A 19,717-nucleotide genomic window follows, 5' to 3' on the forward strand; every position below is an offset into this window, starting at 1 on the left:
TGATATTTTTTCACTACTTGCAAGCAAAAGTGATTTTCATTTACACAGAGTACTAATTTGGTTGGGTAAAAATAATTTTCATTCATAATTTTTATTTTAAAAGCGGGTTCATTTCTTCTGCAAACCCATATTGTCATGCCTACTCCCCCATTTCGTAATACGAAGCTCAATGCCGTCAACGCGGATACACACCCGATTACCTTAGGGCGTTACGAAATAACGCAGTTCAGTCTCTTGCGATCGTTCGGAAAGTGTGGTATTTTCTCGCTACGGTGTTGTGTCCGTTCCTGTGCACCGTGTCAAACTAAAGTGGTCCTTTGAAAGATTTTCTTTCCAGCTAGAAATACTGCCTTGCCTTCTTGTGTTATATCGAGCATCTCTGGTTTAAATCAATCTAAAAATCAAAGTGCAATGTCTCGTGCCGAAACCAGCCGCATCCATAAAACGAACGAGAACCGCATCCAACCGGGCCGGGTTCTGATCGTACTGAACGATTCCAGCACGTTGGACAGTGTGGTGTATGACATTGCGCTGCGATGTGGCCCGATCAGGGAAATACGCCGGCCAGGCCTCAACTCGTCGCTGATCTTTGTCCAGTACGAAAACGAAGCGTAAGTGTGTCCCATGGAAACAATGAAATGCGCTGATTTGGCTTGATTCCGCAACTTGGTGGAAATCCAAGAAGCATTCGTAAGCTCTTTTTTTTTTTGAACTTATGCTAAGTCAGCATAATTCTCTAGTTGGTAGTATGTGTGAACGCTTCGGGAACAATTGCACTTCTTTTTGAGTCTATATGCTTATACAGTTGTTTTTTTTTATAATAATAGTTGCGCTCCGGCGGCAATCGATGAACTTAGGAACTACCCTTTATTCCGGACGGTGGAGCATGCATTAATATCGGAACGATTTTGCAATGGTTCCGATGGGAACCAAAATGATCTCAAATCTCACAAATCTCAAAAAAATAATTCGGGGGTAAGTGAACTCTTTTCATTGAAGTCGGAGATTTTTTTTCTCTAATATTAATTTCTTTTGCAGAAGTTTAACGAGAACAAAGAAGGTGGCCGTGCTAACAACACAAATCGCCACCAAAATAACAATCCAAAATATAATAACACATCTAACAATACGAGTAATGAAAGAAATTCCCCTGGAAATAATGTATCAAATAGTGGCTTGTTTCATTCTGCGGATCTCGTTCAGTTGCCATCGGTGAGTTCTTTTCTAATTATTGTTGTAGTATGTCCGGAAGTTCATAGCGTCTGCATGATGTACATCCAATTCGCAGGAATTGATGCCACCGTTTCCGCTTGGTTGTTGGTTCTGCACCAAAATGCCCAACTTTGAGTGCCAGTGTGGAGCATATTACTGCGATACCTCGTGCCAGCGTTCGGATTGGACAAAACACAGAGTGGTTTGCATGCCGTGAGTATTTCATATTTCTGGCCAAAAATTTAGTTTGGCTTTATTGGCTGGTTTTCCCTTACTTTTATAGCCGCCTAGTTCCAATTTCCTACTCTAACAAACGAATGCTTCAGGAGGCAACGGCTTCCAAAAATACCTTCGCACTCAATGGGGTTTCCCCACAGCAAAGGGAGGAAAATAAATTCAGTTCACCTCCAAATTATGGACAGCAGCAACAAATGCAGCCACATCAGCAGCAGAATCAGTTCAATCAAGCCCAGAATGGACCCCGGAACCACACTCCGAACAAACAAACGAACGTCAAAAATCAAAACCAGAAAAAGAAGCAACAACAACAACAACAAAAAAATAGCACCGATACAAAACCCAACCAGCAATCCGACATCCAACAGCCTTCGGGTAGCGACTCTACCCCGGAGCATGCCTCTTCCAGCTCCAACACGAATCCACTGAATCAATCCAATTCGGAAGTTTCGAGTCAGGTTAGCCAGATGAGCAGCAAGATGGCGCTGATGCGCCTCAAGTCGAGGAAAAGCGTCAGCAATGGCACTAGCCAAGAGCGCACACTGCAACCGGGAAAATTCCCACCCCAAGGATCCCTCGTGAAGCTTACATCCTCGCTCGCGTCCGGGGTTGTGTTCATCTATCACAACAACGCTCAACCTAGCGATTACTGTGAGCTGGCAAACCAGATCTACCAAGCGGCCGAAAGGGCAAGTCATTTGAAGGAAGCCCCCAAGGTAGATGACGTTATTTTTGCGCCCTTCCAGGGTGGATACTACCGGGGCAAAGTGCTGGCCGTGAACGGTGACCAGCTGAGGGTGCAGTATCCGGACTTCGGTAACGTGGACAGCGTCCAGTGGAAGGACGCGAAAGAAATTGTTGACGAGCGGATCAAGTGGGCCAAGTATCTGACCCATCCGGTCCGGTTGGAAGGCGTCGAAGCGTTGAGCAAGGAGATGAAGCTGCTGCTGGATGAAGTCGAAGGAGTCGATGACTTCGAGCTGGTGAAGGCTAGCCCGACAAGTAATCCCAACTTGAAGGAAGTGGTGCTGAAGCATCCGAAAAAATCGATCACCCTAAATATGCAGCTGATGGAAGTGAGAGAAAAAGAGCTGCGCGTGAAGCAGGAACGGGCGAAACTTGAGAAGGAACGCAAGGAAAAGGAGGAACAGCAGAAGAAGGAGATGGCGAGCAAAGTTACTGCGGATGTCAAATACCAACCGGTTTTATTCGATGTAAGTACCAAAGAAAAAGAGAAGCATGTGGCCTTGCTGGCGCTTACCAATCGGGTAATCAATTACTTGGATGAAGATGAAAAGATGCTATAGAGTACTAACACAATTGCTGTTTGTTCTCGCGTTAATTTGTTTCCTTTTTATGTTACTAACCCCTAATAAATTACTTATTGTTTTGACTGAATCCAAATTCTCTACCAAACAAAAGATCCGTTGACAAGAAATGAAGGAAAATGTGGTGACTATAAACTATAGTTAATTTACATTCCATTTGCAGACGATGGAAGTCGGAAAATCCGAGACCAATACCCATAAATTTGGATTCCTAGAAGATGCATCAATCTCCTTTCTTTTTTCTTCAATTTTCACTCTAAGACGGAACAATGATTTGATTGTTGAAACCTTTCTCATGTGACCGTTTATATTATGCCTGCATTATGGGATTATTTATGATCAAGCGTTATCGGGCCACTTGTTTCAAGTGGTTCGTTTTTATGATTGGGCTTTTTTTTAAAGGATAAATAGGGTGAGTACCAATTTCGGAGGAAATATGTCACCAACGTGCAGAAATTGGCGAATACATACTCTATTTTAATTCAAAAGCATACAAAATATACTTTATCTAGCGGTTCGAACTCTGTTTTTGAAGATTCTCACTAATATTTCGATGATTAATTGACTGAATTGTATAAAAAAAACATGTTGGAAAATGTCACTTCCATTATGGTAATAGTGTTCCTGGATCTTCGTAATACGGGGCGGACTCGATTATATACAGTTTTTGATTTCTTTTCACTGTATATAATCGAATCCTGCATATATATTTTGAGGCAAAAAAATTGTTTTTATTCGTTTTTTGAATAAAAAAGAAGCATTTCATTTTTGATTCATCTCCTTAAAGTCAAAAAACACATTTCTCATATGAAAAATAATAATTTTAATTCTCTCATATTCTCTCAGAAGGTGATAGACGATCATATTTAATGAAAAAAAATCCTACGCATATGTACGAATTTCAACAATGACAGAGTTATAGAACTTTTTTTTGTTTCTGTTGCCTCGAACTGGCTCTACAGTAAAAAGTACACTACGGAAGACAATTATGTTGCGTTCATTTAAAAGATTAGAAAATTTAACATTGGATATAGTAGTGGAACATCTGAATTAGCGGATTTCAATAACATTTTGGGAGTGAAAAACTTAAAAGTTAATAATTTTTAATGTGTTATTATTGATTTTATCTTTAAAAAATATATTAAACTATATTAATATATTAGCTTCTATCAATTCAATTCAAGCTCTCTAACTGCTCTACAAATTGTTCTTTGGCATCGAAATTTCTATCTTTCTTAATTTGGCTGCAATATCGATCTGAACAATTCCTGTGGAAAATTCAAGCAAAATCATCAAAAATCATGATTTAATAGCCACTTAAATTTCACCTTAACGTTGAAAGGTTACATTTCTTCTTTTTTTGTTTATCCCATTTATTTATTTATCAGGCTCAATAGCATTTTATCTGTAACAGAGCCGGGTTTTTATCGTGTACATGTACATATGTTTATGTTTCTATAAATTGTAAATTACACAGTAGAAGTAGTAGCCATTTAGGCGTTAGGTTTTACTCTTCCATTACATTATGGTAAATTACACTGTAGTAGCCATTTAGGCGTAAGGGTATTCTATCTGTTCTTCCATTGTTCAGCAGACCGGACAGCGGAGACAGTTGATATTGATCATTGTTGTGTTATTTATAGAACAGCAGCTCGATGTTTCTTGCAGAGCAAAGCAGTTGTATGGATAAATCGATCTTTGTTCCACCGTGGATCGATCTCCATCGCTGATGATGGTTGCATGGACGTAGTTATTCTATAACAACACAAAGATGGTCAATTGAGGGCCCTGAGTTTGAACTCACGATCGATCGCTTAGTAAGCGAACACGTAACCAAGTGGCTACGAAGACCCCCTACATTCCTTCTTGAAATAAGTCATATTTGAAATATAAAAAAAAATTCTAAACTGTATATAATCGAGTCCACAATTGTATATAATCCAATCACATATAATCGAGTCTGTTAAAATCGAGTCCGACCTGTACAGCCATTCCATGCCAAATAGATATAGTGGTTCTTAGATTTGCATGAAAAGTGCTAGTTTTGTTCTTTATCGCAAAACATTAGACCCGTATTGTTTTATTTTTTTTTTTTGACGTAGGACTACAGTTAAATCTTATACTCTAAAACTAAATAAAAAAAACAATTTCTTTCTTTTTACTGCACCACTGTGCGTTTATTCACTTCTATCTTAATACTAATACTGAACTTACAATTCATTTGCCCTGATATTTATAACAGATTTTAGTAAGACGCGATATTCGTGTCTAATCCTGATCGTGGGATTGTTTATTCTTTCGCGATGACCGTGAGATTGTTTATCATTTCACTAATTGATTCTTGGCATTATTTATCCATCGGCTAGCTAAGCGGTTTTCTGTTTATATTAAGAAATGGAGTGATGATGTTGAGTGGCTCGTTGTTTATGTTGCTGGGTTATCCTGGCTTAGATGTTGTTGTTAACTCTACGTCTAACCGGAAGATATAGGGGGTGAAATGGAAATCTAGGCACTGAACAAGTAGGAAAAAATGCAAGATTTGGAACGCTTATAACTCGAGCATTTCTTAATAGATCGCAAAGGTTTTTGCATCAATTTTTTTTTTTTTTTTAATTCGTTTATTTTTACAGGCTCAGTTACTTAAGTTTAAAGGAGCCGAATTCTTAAATATATTTTTAAAACTATATATATATAGAAACAATTTGCTTACATCTATGGTTAGTAAGGTGGAAAACCGATTACTCGCGGTGTACTCGAGTTTAGAAGGGTGACATATTTTTAGGAGAAGGATGGGATATAAGGAAATTGTAACAATGTTGATGAGCACTCAATTCTTAAATCTATTCGTATATCTATAGTTTATTTACATTTCAACTTATTCTACTATTTATAGCAAGGGGACGAATTACCCGCAAAGGAAGGAAAGGAGGGTATAAGGATGTAGGGACAATCACACACGAAGATCTATAGCTTTAAGGAAAACATATATATGGGACATGTAATCAAGGTCTAACCGAGCCAACACATCTCTCACCGGCACATTGGGCTGTCTTCCTCGGGCCCGAAGGGAGTTTTCTAAATTCGATTTGGCGACCAGATACACCTCGCACGACCAAACAATGTGCTCGATGTCGTGATAACCTTGGCCACACACGCAGAGATTGCTGCTGGCAAGATTGAAACGAAAGAGTAGTGCATCTAACGAACAGTGATTGGACATGAGTCGGGAGAAGGTGCGGATAAAGTCCCGACTCAAGTCTAGACTTTTGAACCACGGTTTGAGGCTAACCTTAGGGATAATCGAGTGAAACCACCGGCCCAATTCATCTTCATTCCACTTGCGTTGCCAGTTAGCGATGGTATTTTTGCGAACTAAAGAATAAAATTCATTGAAGGCGATTTGACCCTGATAAATATCGCCTTCAATTGCACCTACCTTTGCCAATGAGTCAGCCCTCTCATTACCCGGAATTGAGCAATGTGAAGGGACCCAGACAAAGGTAATGACATAACAGCGTCTGGATAAAGCACTCAAAATTTCTCGTATTCTCTAAAGGAAGTACGGCGAGTGCTTTTCCGGCCTCACTGAACGGATAGCTTCGACAGAGCTAAGACTATCCGTTACAATGTAATAGTGTTCAACAGGTCGTGAGGCGACGCTGTCCAGCGCCCATTTTGCATCAATTGATAGGAAATATATCTACGCATCTATCATAACGAATGACATTTCATTTTTCTTAAGATAAATAATTGAATAATTGTGAAATATCAAGCATTGTCCAAATGCACTATGTGCCCATTTTTGATTGGTCCATTTTGTGCTCCTCAAATCGTACCGACCAAAACGGGCAACCAGAGCAGCAGCGAAATACAATGAAGCACGATTGGAAAGGAAAAAGAAAAAAATTAACGAAACATTGGTCGCAGTCTCACACATGCGTAATTCTCGAGCCAGCCAGTCAGCTTAAAAATCCCCGCTCCGCTGCCGTAACGATCATTCTTTGTGTGGACACCGACTGGACAACATCGTTGCTGGACGGGCTGGACGGCGAGAGATCGAGTGCCTTTCTCAAGGCAAGAGGGCGGAGGTGGTAGCGCTGGAGTAGAATAGAGTAGAGTTTTCAAAGGGCCTTTCTCAAGGCTAGAGACGAATGAACTGCAAAAGTTTAAAGTCTCTATAATGCAATACCTTCCTTCCTTCCTTCCGTAACGATCATTCTTTGTGTGGACACCGACTGGACAGCATCGTTGCTGGACGGGCTGGACGGCGAGGGATCGAGTGCCTTTCTCAAGGCAGGAGGGTGGAGGTGGTGGCGCTGGAGTAGAGTAGAGTAGAGTTTTCAAAGGGCCTTTCTCAAGGCTAGAGACGAATGAACTGAAAAAGTTTAAAGTCTCTATAATACAATACCTTCCTTCCTTCCGTAACGATCATTCTCATTCAAACCGTACACCACATCGGTTCGCATCACAACACATCAACAAACCAACCCAAGCAGCCATGTCTGGACATGGTAAAGGAGGAAAAGTGAAGGGAAAGGCAAAATCCCACTCGAACCGTGTTGATCTGGAGTTCCCCGCAAGGGTAGCTAGGCCGAGCGCGTTAGTACCAGTGCACCAGTCCACCTAGCCGGCGTGATCGAGTTAGCTGGTAAGGCTGCTCGCGACGATAAGAAAACCCGCATTCGGAACAGAACACATTCGGTTCTGTGGACGTCAAGACAACAGGCAGTTGCAGTGAGTGGCGAGTGGCAAACGCAATCGCAAAACGGCATCAGGTAGCAGAAGAAAAAAGTTTGTTCTTTATACAAACTGCTTTGGTGGCAAATCCAGAACAAGGCGGCATCGAGGGCGTTCGAAATGGTTTTTTTCAAAACCACGAGTACTAAGTTTTCTAAATTGGAACCATTCCATAAAACAAGGCGCTTTTCAGGGCCATTAAACCTTCCAAAAAAGAGTTTAGGAAATACAGTTCAATGCTTTCTAAAACATTATCCAAAATAATTATAAAACACAAATTGATTTTTTCATAATTTGTTTGCCAGGATCTGATGAGTATGTGAATTTGGCAGTTGTTCTGAGCTTATTGATAGTTGGGGACTTTCCTGATTATTCAATTTTCACCAATTCTTAAATTGTTTCCAGATTGAAAGTACAGTAATTTACAATTAGTTCGACATTTAGCTAATTGGACGGACATGTAATGCGACATATTTAGTTGGACATTTTTGTAAACATAGAGATCCAAATTATGACCCCACATTGAAAGTCGACACTGTACCACTGTCATCGCAAATGTTCAATTACAGGTTAAAATCGCCTCCAATGCGACACTGAGTGGCGCTTCGGCACGTCGCTTTGAATGTAATTTACTGTATAACATGTCACAAAGCTGGATGGGAAGAAATTTTCCAACTGTGAAAGCTGTGGCGAGTGGCAACAAATCGCTAAACAGGAAGGTTTAGCCGAACAAGATGGGGATATCGAGTGATAACAAAACAATAAACTCTTTAGATTGAAGATAATTTTGTGATCCTGGAAAGGATCCTTTTTAGCCTGCATGTGAATCCAACGAGCGAACAAATCGTAATGAATGTATTTTTTTGCCATCGCTCCCTTTTAACACTCATTCGTTCGTCTCGTTGGACTCGCCCCTCTGGCTGAGTCTGCCGATTTGTCTCTATCCTGTGAGTGTGTACCGCTAGAGTATAAAACACGCGGACCCCAAAAAAATATCTTATTTTCTTTCAAACCGTAAACCCGTGTGGTTGTACGGCATCGGCATCGTGGACGTAACAAAGGAGGACAAGTTAAGGGAAAGGCAAAGTCTCACTCGAACCGTGCAGGTCTCCAGTTCCCTGTTGGTCGCATTTACTGATTGCTCCGCAAGGGTAACTAGGCCGAACGGATTGGTGCCGGAGCACCAGTATACCTAACAGCGATTATAGAGTTTCGTCCGTCGGAGTGCTCGAGTTGGCTTGCAAAGCTGCTCACGACAATCAGAAAACCCGGATGGGAAATCAGAAGCTGGATGGGAAGAAATTTTCCAACTGTGAAAGCTGTGGCGAGTGGCAAACGCAATAGCTAAACAGGAAGGTTTAACCGAACAAGATGGGAATATCGAGTGATAACAAAAACACAACACCAAAGGTTCTTTTCAGAACCATCAACATATTCATAAAGAGTAAATAGTAAACTAATCCATTTTTCAGGTAGATAGGTAGGTATTCACGTAGGAGAAGAAAATAAAACAATATATTTAAAATATATATTTAACAAAAGCTGTCCCCTTTGTATAGTCCTACGTCACTCCGGTTATGTCCCCGACATTACCCACCCGTCTTTTTTATTAGGGTGCTCATTTCCATTTTAGTGTGGTCCGAAAAATCATTTTTTTCCATTTTTCCCCAAAAATGATTTTTTCCAAAGATTTAGATGATCGGCATATCGAATTAAAGCCCATAAGCTAGCCTTTTATGAAAAAATATTCAAGTTGCAAAAGCAATGGATTTAACATGTTTTAAATCTTCGTTCAACATACCTATGTGACTAGACTAGACCTATGCTACTAGAATTCAACCTTAACCCAAGTGTGATATTTTCTTAAAAAAAGGCTAGGTTCATTGGCTTCAATTTAATATGTTAATATGTCAATCAACTGAATCGGTTCAGTAGTTCAAATGTTATGTTTTTTTGAAAAAAGTCATTTTTGGATAAAAGTGGAAAAATGATTTTTCGGACCACTGGTTAAATTTGAAAAATCATATCTCAAAAACAAAAAAAAAAAGAATCTCTGATATCGAGATCAGTGGCGTCTCGTGAGTAAATTGACTAGATGTGCACTTACACGGCGACCCAAAATTTATACTCAAAATTTCAAAATGGAGGTTAATGAATGCTCGAATATTGTTTTCTTTATGCAAGAATTTCAATGTATTGGCTAAATTATTCCGTGTTTCAGCGTATTTCAAGCATTTCCGAGTCTAATTCTAATTTTGAGTTATTTTTCATAGTCGTGCGTAGTTGGTATATTTTTTTTTCCAAAATATATATTTTTATCAAGGCTCATATGGCGTTAGCCTGACGGGGCCGGAGTTCAATATTTTGACAGTTTTTCTTATTATCTATGTTAGTAATATGTAACCGATTACTCGCGGTCTGCTCGAGGTTAGTATTACAAGTGTTTTCGTAATTGGGATGTTGCTGTCTCCAATGCTCTGTACGTGTGCCCGACACGGGATACTTCCTATTGGGATGCAGCTGACCATTAATCAGCAACGCCCCCCTAGTATGTACCCCATATCTAGCGTGGTGCGTCTTCTCGACTCGAGGAATCCAGGATAGAATGGTCACTAGCCGGCGCAATCATCAGCTCGTATAGAGTTGTCATGAGCGGTACATCCTTTGGCTCTTGTTGAATGATCAGTGGACTGCACAACCTTTGGCCCGTGTATCTGTAAAGAGTGTGTGTATGTATTGCCGCGACTAAGTAAAAGTTTATAGATCGGATAGGAGGGATTTGAAACAGGGACACAACGAAGGAAACATCATTAAACGTTGACATCGGCGTTTCTGAGGAACAGGTATAGATGAAGCAGAAGATCAGGATCACGGCTACCTAAGATATCCCGGACGGGGATATCCGATTGTCTGCCTAGTGCTCTCAGTGCTCTAGAGAGCTGAGAGCGAGCAGCATGGAACCGGATACACGACCAGACAACATGCTCGATGTCGTGGTAGCCATCGCCACAATTACAAAGATTGTTTGCTGCGAGCCCAATGCGATAGAGATGCGCGTTTAGGTTGTAGTGATTGGACATGAGCCGAGATATCACGCGAATGAAATCACGACCTACATTCAATCCCTTAAACCAAGCACTCGTCGAAACCTTAGGGATAATCGTGTGTAACCAACGACCGAACTCATCTTCACTCCACATGCGCTGCCAACTAACGAGTGTGTCCTGACGAGGAATGTGAAAAAATTCATTATAGGCAATTTGCCTTTTAAAAAGTGTGCCTTCTGAAGCGCCCACCTTAGCTAGCGAGTCCGCTTTCTCATTCCCCGGAATCGAGCAATGAGAGGGAACCCATGCTAAGGTAATCTTGAATAATTTTTCGACCAAAACACTCAATAGATGTCTTATTCTTGTTAGGAAATAAGATGAGCGTTTATCAACTTTCATTGAGCGGATTGCCTCTATTGAGCTGAGACTGTCTGAAAAAATAAAATAGTGGTCGATGGGCAATGTTTCAATGATCCCTAATGCGTAATATATCGCACCCAGTTCAGCGACATACACGGAACAAGGATCTTTGAGTTTGAAAGAGGCACTGGAATTTTCATTGAAGATGCCGAAGCCAGTGGACCCGTTTATGAATGAACCGTCAGTAAAGAACATTTTATCAGATCTAACTTTCCCATATTCTGCCGAAAATATCGGCGGAATAGAATCGGAGCGTAGATGATCTGGGATTCCATGGATTTTTATTCCAATGGACAGATCAAAAATGACAGAGGAATTGCAAAAGTATGGGAAGCAAACTTGGTTGGAGATGCCTGGTGAAAGGTGCACGTCGTGGGTAAGGTACTCACGGTATAAAGACATAAAACTTGACTGAGGAGTCAGCTGGAGTAGATTTTCGAAGTTATCAATCACCAATGGATTCATGATCTTGCAACGGATGAGAAATCTGTAGGATAATTCTGTGAACCGAAGAGTAAGCGGGCCAAAATTTCGAGACTCATCGTATGTGTCGAATGCAAACACCCCATGGCTATACGCAAGCAACGATATTGTATCCTCTCCAGCTTGAGAATATGAATCCTGGCAGCTGATCGGAAGCAAAAACTGCCATATTCTAACACTGACAATATCGTTGTTTTGTACAACTGAATGAGGTCTCCTGGATGGGCACCCCATCATGTTCCGGTTATTGTTTGGAGAAAATTGATTCTTTGCTGGCATTTCAGTTTCAAATACGCAATGTGTCTCCACCAGGTACATTTAGAATCAAAATATACACCCAGGTATTTGAAAAACATAGAGTGTTGGATCGTTTTGCCGGATAGGTAAAGCTGGAATTGGGCGGGTTCGTGCTTCCTAGAAAAAACGACCATTTCAGTTTTCTCCGTAGAGAATTCGATACCCAGCTTGAGGGCCCACGTGAACAGATTGTTCATGGTATCTTGCAACGACTTTTGCAGAGCGACGGGATTAGTACCCGTGATGGAAATAACTCCATCGTCTGCAAGTTGTCTCAGCGTGCAGTCTCTAGTTAGACAATCATCCATATCATTGACGTAAAAACTGTACAAGAGGGGGCTTAGGCAGGAGCCTTGCGGTAGGCCCATAAAACTGTAACGAGAAGATTTTGAGTTGCCATGAGAGAAATTCATGTGCTTTTCTGACAGTAAATGGTACAGGAAATTATTCAGAATTGGTGAAAGTCCACGATTATGAAGCTTCTCTGAGAGAATTTCCATGGAAACTGAATCAAATGCCCCTTTGATATCGAGGAAAACGGAAGCCATTTGTTCTTTGCGAGCAAATGCGATTTGGATTTCAGAAGATAGCAGCGCGAGACAATCGTTCGTCCCTTTACCTCGGCGGAAGCCAAACTGCGTATTTGACAGCAAATTGTTCGTTTCGACCCACTTGTCCAAACGAAGTAGAATCATTTTCTCTAACAATTTTCGAATACAGGATAACATTGCAATCGGCCTATACGAGTTGTGATCGCAAGCCGGCTTGTTGGGTTTTCGTATGGCTATCACTCTCACTTGTCTCCAGTCATGCGGGACAATATTCAGCTCCAGAAACTTGTTGAACAAGTTCAGCAAACGCTGTTTTGCCAAGTCGGGAAGATTCTTCAACAAGTTGAATTTAATCTTGTCCGACCCCGGAGCTGAATTGTTACATGAGAGGAGGGCAATTGAGAATTCTACCATCGAAAAATTCTCATAATCGCATTGGAGCGGAATATCGCGTACGACGCTTTGTGCAGGAACAGAATCGGGACAAACCTTCCTTGCAAATTTGAAAATCCAACGGTCAGAGTATTCCTCACTTTCATTGGTATGGTTCCAGCCACGCATTCTCCTAGCCGTATTCCAAAGAGTACTCATAGCGGTCTCCCTTGACAAACCATTGACGAATTTCCGACTTATGGGAATCGTGATATGCAAACACTTTTAAAAACTAACTACTTTCAACAATTTATTCACTTATCACTAATCACACGGCACCACCGGTGCTCCACAAGAACTGCACAGCGAAAAAGAGGGCGAGCCATGCGCTCGCGGCCCTCTTATGACTGCATACTGCTGACGCTGCACGCTCCACGTTGTCGACCGTAGGTTGGCGGACCCGAGTGGCGTGATGTACCAAACGGTTCCGTAACGGCTTCCCCCTTAGCTGAAAGACGTCCTCGGCTTTCGTCTACTGCTGAAGTATCAGCGGTACCTCTCTGGACTCGGGATGGGCCTCGGTTGATGCGATGGTATCCTGTTCGATGACTTCTGGTTTGCTGTTGGTAAGGAGTGTCTTCCAGGCGGCGAATTTCAAAACGATGATTATGGATGAACCCAGTATGCAGATTAGTAAAGTTGATGAGATTACGGATGCTATCCATCCCAGGAAATGAAGTTTCCAATGGAGGTTTTCGGCTGTCAGGTTAAGGTGTGTGATATGGTTACGCTGTTCCATATGTAACTCCTGTAAATGTTCCAACGGAATGTGGTTAAATAGTTTGGTTGGATTTACCTTCAATCCCGTGGTAGGTATGAACGGCTGTATCTCCATGTTTGTGTTGACATATTCCTCGTCATCCAATTTCAGTGTACAGTTTGAGTATTGGATTAGGAACGACCCCTGTAGAGTGCGTTGGGTGACTGAACAGTTTGACGAAAGTGTTACATTGATTGCATTGACGACTATATTGCCATCATTGATTTTCCGAATAGTTTTGTTTCCGTAGGTGCGTTCTATGGGACACTCTGCTGTATTTCCGGAGACCAATTGTTGCATACAACCCGTCAAAGGTTCTAGATCCGTTGAGGAACATATAAACATGGCGTTGGCTTTGGAACAAGCGCTTTTTAACATGAATGATTTCTGTCCTTTCAAATAAAACTGTGTTTGTAGGTGGACTCTGTGGTGATCTACAATGACTGGTTCAATGAAGTTGAGGGTGTACTGTACATTTTTGATCCTGGGTATCTTCAGTATGTACATGAAAATTTCGTTGTTTAATACTGCGTAGGCATTGGCAGTACTAAGTATGCTATCGACCGAGTTAAGCCCGAAACCGTCATTAATGAGGGAATGATGAATGGTTTCCAATTCGTCGAGGTGAATGATGCGGCTGCTTGGGATACTCCGTCTCGCTAATGTGATCGCCTCTTCGATTATGTCTAAGTGGTATAATAGCTCATCAATTTTGAATATTAATTCTAATACATCAAAGCCCTCTAAGGAATGTATTACATTTTCCTCATTTTCCAGTATGACGTTAATTGCTTTTGTAATGTTGCTCATTCGTGAATCGAAAGCACTATTGATTCTTATTTGCTTGTTATTCTCGCTAATTAATGAATTTAATGACGAATTTATAATCTTAAGGTCGTCTGCATCAGGGCTTCCCGATACGTATTTCCAGGCCTTTCCGAGAGATTCCCATCGTTTTCTCCTACGTAGTGGTTTTATTCGGTTGTAACTCAAGTTTATTTTGTCTAATTTTGCTTTAACTATTGACTTAAAAGGCGTTTGATTCGACAATCTCTCCATAGAAACGGCGTTAAAGCTTTCTACAATTGTTCCAATTGAGGTCAAGTTTATGGGGTGCACAATTCGCAGAGAACTAGTGCTTATTTTAGCGGGTCCTAACGGAACTATAATGATCGGACTCTGATCCAGGGTATGAATTCTCAAGTCTGAAGTGGCCATCCCTACCAGCGTAAGGAGCCACAGTATTCTGCAAGAAAATATAAAGTGTTGTTTTAGTTAGCTCTTTTCATATCTAATTTGTGAATTTTGATAGCCTTTTCATCTGTTACAGTTTTGCTGGTTTGACTTTGGATTTTAATTGGCCTAAATCTATTGGTGTAAGGGGTCGGCTTTCCTTTCCCTTTAACTAAAGCTTCACTGATGGTGAGGTTTTCATATTCTTTATTGTTTTGACTTTCATTTTTCTGATTGTGTGTCCTCGCTTCTAACGCAATATTTTCCCTGGCAGTTAGTATTATTTTTGCTTTCTGTGTATTTATATCCTCCGGGTTCAATGAATGAGAATTTCCAAAAATTATATCCCTAGGTCTTAATTTCGTAGTTGAATGTTTGGTATCGTTATATAGGGCAGTTACTATGGAGAGCCCTTCGTATAAGGTTAGTTCTTCAAGTTTTCTCCTGTTTGACATGTACATTTCTAAAAGCGTGTTGTGGTATCTCTCGACAATGCCATTGCTGTTACTAGTACTGGCAAAGTGTATATCAATATTTTGATTTTGGAGAAAGGTTTTGAATTTTGAGCTTCTGAAAGATGTGGCTTGATCACATGTTATAGTTTTTGGTAGGCCGAAAATTTTAAAGTATTTTGTAATTACTTCGATCAGCTCATCCGCCGTTTCATTCTGGATTTTGAAAATTTGGGCAAATTTGGAAAATGCGTCAACAAGGGTAAGGAATTTTTCACCCTCCTTGACGTACACGTCAATGAAAATGTTCTCTAATGGTTTGTCGTATGCTCTTCGAGTTATTGGAATTTTGAAGGGACGTCGTTCGTATTTCGCGAACTTGCAGTCCTCACAATTTTTTGCGAATGATTTGATCTTCGTAATCATATCGGGGAAGAAAACTGACTGACGAATCTCCTCGTATGTGAGCTTCCAACTTCTGTGGTTAAAATTATGGCTCTTACGAATAAATTCCTCTTGATCAGTTTTAGAAATAAGATCAGGGAGTTTTAGATTGCAAAATTGTACTTTCATGCCTTTGAATTGATCTTTCATTATTTTAGAACACAATTGTGCAATCTCTAGGGGAGCGAATATACCATTGGATATGGTCGGGGAAAGATAACTTTTAAGAATGTTTCGGATTTCATCTTCGGAATATTCTCCACGGTTGAAAGTATGCCTGCTGTAACCTGAAAATATAGAATAAAATATGTGAGCCGATTTTCTAGGATCGTTTGACACATTAATTATCAGCTGATTCCTAAACTTGTTAATTATTTCTGGTCCATATATCGGGTCATTTTCATAAAGCTCGTTTTGCAAAACGGTTTGAATATTTAGTTCAGATTCGTCAGCTCGTGGTATCCGGGATAAACCATCGGCCACTACATTTTGTTTTCCTTTTTTGTAAACCAACTGGAAATCGAATTGCTCCAGGTATAGCCGTTGGCGAGTCACTCGTCCTGTAGCATCTGTTAACTTGATTTCCTTAGTAAGAGGCTCATGATCTGTGTATATGGTAAACTGCCTACCATACAGATATGGCCGGAACTTTTTAGCTGCAAAATAGATAGCTAACAGTTCCTTGGCGGTGGCAGAATATTTCTCTTCCGCCTTTGTCAATGTTCTTGATAGATAGGCAATGGGTTTTTCACCTCCATTCACTATCTGTGTGAGGACCGCCCCGATCGCAAAGTTTGACGCGTCCGTAGTCAAAACGAACGGCTCGTCAAAATTGGGGTAGTGCAATAAGAGATCCGAACTCATTATATTTTTCAATTCAGTAAAGGCTTTTTCATATTCCGGAGTAATTTCTATGGATTTGGTTTTTCCACGAAGCACACTTGTCATCGGCTTTGCGATTTTAGCAAAGTCGGGAATGAATCTTCTATAGTATGAAATTGTTCCAAGGAAGGATTTTAGTTCCTTCGGGGTTTTCGGAAGAGGCCAGTTTTTCACTGCTTCAACCTTCTTGGGATTAGGTTTAACCCCTTCCGTAGTAACCACGTGACCGAGGAATTCAACTTCTTTACGAAGGAATTCCGACTTGTCACACTGAACTCTAAGGTTTGCTTCCTTTAGAGTTTTTAAAACCTTTTGAATGTCTTTCATGTGCTCTTCCAAAGAGCTGGAAAAAATTATGATGTCGTCCATATAGACGAAACATCTAATACCTAAATGTTTCCGTAATACCGAATCCATCAGGCGTTGGAATGTTGCGGGCGCATTCTTCAATCCGAACGGCATCCGCACAAATTCGTATTTCCCATGATCGACGTTAAACGCCGTTTTTGGGATGTCAGCTGGGTCTACCTCTATTTGGTGGAACCCGCTGGCCAGGTCGAGCACAGAGAAATACTGCGCATTTCCTAGACGATCCAAAATTTCGCTGATTTCCGGTATTGGATACCGATCAGACGGTGTGATTTTATTTAATTTTCTGTAATCTACCACTATGCGGTACTTTTTCGCACCTGAGTTGTCGACCTTCTTAGGTACGACCCAAATAGGAGAAGTCCAGGCAGATGAAGACTCTCTAATAATGCCTGTATCCAACATCTTTTGGATTTGTTCACTCACTATTTCTCTTAGATGGTACGGATATTTATATGTCTTTTGGTGTATTGGCTTGTTATCGGTGGTCTCTATTCTATGCTTTACTTGATGTGTAAAGGCAAGTTTTTGACCTTCCTGGAAGAAGATGCTTTTGAATGGCTGTAAGGTCTTTGCAAGAAGTTTGACCTCCTCTTTATTTAGATGATCCGCAGGGAAATTCAAATTCTCTTTTGGATTATCGGTTTTTATAAGAAAGTCTTTATTTTCGAATGGTTTCGACAATATAGGCTTCGGTAGGCCTTTTGAATGTACATGAACCATCGCACTATTATTCTTTGCCAAGTAAAGTCCCGGTTGGACTGAAACATTTGCAGTAATGTTAAGCTCATCTTCGATTAGAAACGTTCCATCTTGTAAAGTTGGAATTTTCATGAAAGTTTCGAAATTTTCGTGAAAATTCATGGAAGAAGGTAAATACCGGTAAAATTGGTACGTAGATTTCCCAATAATCAACTCGTGTTTATCTGTATTGATCACGGCTTTCAAGGCTGCTAAGTTTTCGTACCCTATGAGCCCGTCAAAAAAATTTATGAAATTTAAACACATGAAATGGTAGTGCTCTGTTGACATCTTTCGGAAAAAGATTCGCGTGCACCACTTTATCCAAAATAAATTTTCCATTTTTGTTCGTGACGATGGCTGGCTGATCAGTCACTTTTGCGTTTGCCACATGTTCTGGATTCATATACGATTTGTTCGCACCTGTGTCTATCAAGAATTTTAAGATTCCCTTGTTAGATCGGTAGCGAATGTAAGGAATGAAATTGTTCAAGTTATTGTCTGGTCTTCCTCTCCTCTGTGAAAAGTTACTTCGCGTGTATTTTGCACTTCGCACTCGGTCGCGTTATTGTCATCATCGTCATCATCATCATCACTATCCACGTCAACCTCGTTGGTGTTATGTTCCACGCGCGGTTTAAATTGCTGAATCGGTCGTTTGAATGCAGTTTTTGCGTTCGTTTCTTTGGCATATGCTCTGTAAGAGCTGTTGCTGTTGTTGTTATTATTATAGCCACCAGAACCACTGCTACTAGGGTTACTGTGCTGTTTGAAAATTTGTTTTGCGGGTTTCGTTCTACTTTCCGCGTTTTGATTAGTGCATACAGCCTGGTATGCCTCTTCTAAAGATTTTGGTTTCGATTGCCTGATAATGGAGGCCAGGGGCTCTCCGATGTTGTCCAAATATCGTGTGATTGTTATCACATCAACTACCTCTCGAGCCGATAACGGGTTCGAGGATAGATTGGCTTTTAGCCTAGTGTTAATTTCTTTGATTTCATTAAAGAATCTCAAATGATTCTTATCTCCTTTCTTCAAATGGAACATCGCCGACAAATTAGTGGCGAAGTCCTTCTGGTCCCCATATTGTTCGATGAGAACCGATTTGATACCGTGAATGGTATCGGGATCACCATTTGCGCATAATATCACGCGAGCGTCCCCTTTGATTTTATTTTTTATTGCCCGCAAATATATCGAGCTAAGCGAGTCGGGTTGCCCGTTCTCGCCTTTTATTTTAAACATTTCGTAAAGCTCGTTGACTTCCTTGAGCCAACTTGCCAATTCCTTTTTATTTCCGGAAAATTCCGACATATTTTTAATAGGGTCGGGGATGGCATATTTGTTGCCCTCCCTGGCCACTACCAATGCTCGGAGCTGTTCAAGCTCTGTTTTGAGTGCTTCAAGTTCACTGGCTCTTGTTTCCGGCATGATTGATAATAGAGTTTTAGATGTTGAAAAGTAATTCACTTACGGTTGTGTTTGCAGCATCCGGGTGATCCTTCGACGGCTGGTTACTCGTGCGGCGGGATCTTCCACTATTTTAACACCTCACGATCCCACTTCTGACACCACTTATGGGAATCGTGATATGCAAACACTTTTAAAAACTAACTACTTTCAACAATTTATTCACTTATCACTAATCACACGGCACCACCGGTGCTCCACAAGAACTGCACAGCGAAAAAGAGGGCGAGCCATGCGCTCGCGGCCCTCTTATGACTGCATACTGCTGACGCTGCACGCTCCACGTTGTCGACCGTAGGTTGGCGGACCCGAGTGGCGTGATGTACCAAACGGTTCCGTAACGCCGCCAATATCCACGCTTTTTTGCTTTAATCAGACCTTTTAGTTTGGCTTCTAGAGCTTGGTACTTTCGAAACCATTCCACTAATCCAGTTTTCCTGAATTTTTTGAAAGCGGATGATTTTAAAGGTTTTTCAACTACTCAACGTAGTTGGTATATGTTGTATATAAATTCAATATAATATTGTTTAGGTGCGCACTAGAGTATGATAGGACATTTCTCAAATATAATATTGCAGTCATGTTTTCGGGGACAAATTATTTTTTTTTAAATAGATTTCTT

At 40.8% G+C, this 19,717-nt stretch overlaps 2 protein-coding genes across 2 annotated transcripts in view; one reads left to right on the forward strand and one right to left on the reverse strand.

The window, feature by feature from the left end:
• The first annotated feature begins 231 nt into the window (after positions 1 to 231).
• Positions 232 to 19,717, forward strand: part of LOC129762392 (uncharacterized) — a 36,289-nt gene continuing 16,803 nt past the window's right edge. The window contains exons 1-5 of the mRNA XM_055760618.1: positions 232 to 611; positions 828 to 975; positions 1,039 to 1,212; positions 1,289 to 1,425; positions 1,496 to 2,663. Of these exons, the coding sequence (XP_055616593.1) occupies positions 412 to 611; positions 828 to 975; positions 1,039 to 1,212; positions 1,289 to 1,425; positions 1,496 to 2,663 (1,827 nt within the window). The 5' untranslated portion in view covers positions 232 to 411. The remainder of the gene's footprint in view (positions 612 to 827; positions 976 to 1,038; positions 1,213 to 1,288; positions 1,426 to 1,495; positions 2,664 to 19,717) is intronic.
• LOC129762393 (uncharacterized) lies at positions 12,970 to 19,388 on the reverse strand. The gene is made up of 3 exons (XM_055760619.1): positions 19,100 to 19,388; positions 13,541 to 14,750; positions 12,970 to 13,443 (listed from the first exon to the last, which is right to left on the reverse strand). Exons 1-3 carry the CDS (start codon positions 19,114 to 19,116, stop codon positions 13,402 to 13,404), a joined length of 1,269 nt encoding a protein of 422 aa, XP_055616594.1. The 5' UTR covers positions 19,117 to 19,388; the 3' UTR covers positions 12,970 to 13,401.

This window comes from Toxorhynchites rutilus, chromosome 1 (genome assembly GCF_029784135.1).
Source record: "Toxorhynchites rutilus septentrionalis strain SRP chromosome 1, ASM2978413v1, whole genome shotgun sequence".
Lineage (NCBI taxonomy): Eukaryota > Metazoa > Arthropoda > Insecta > Diptera > Culicidae > Toxorhynchites > Toxorhynchites rutilus.

Bases quoted from the DNA above. Each gene is read 5' to 3' on its own strand.
- LOC129762393 (XM_055760619.1), bottom strand. The intron at 13,444-13,540 runs GTAAATCCAACC...TTAACCTGACAG, and splicing joins TACCTACCACGGGATTGAAG to CCGAAAACCTCCATTGGAAA.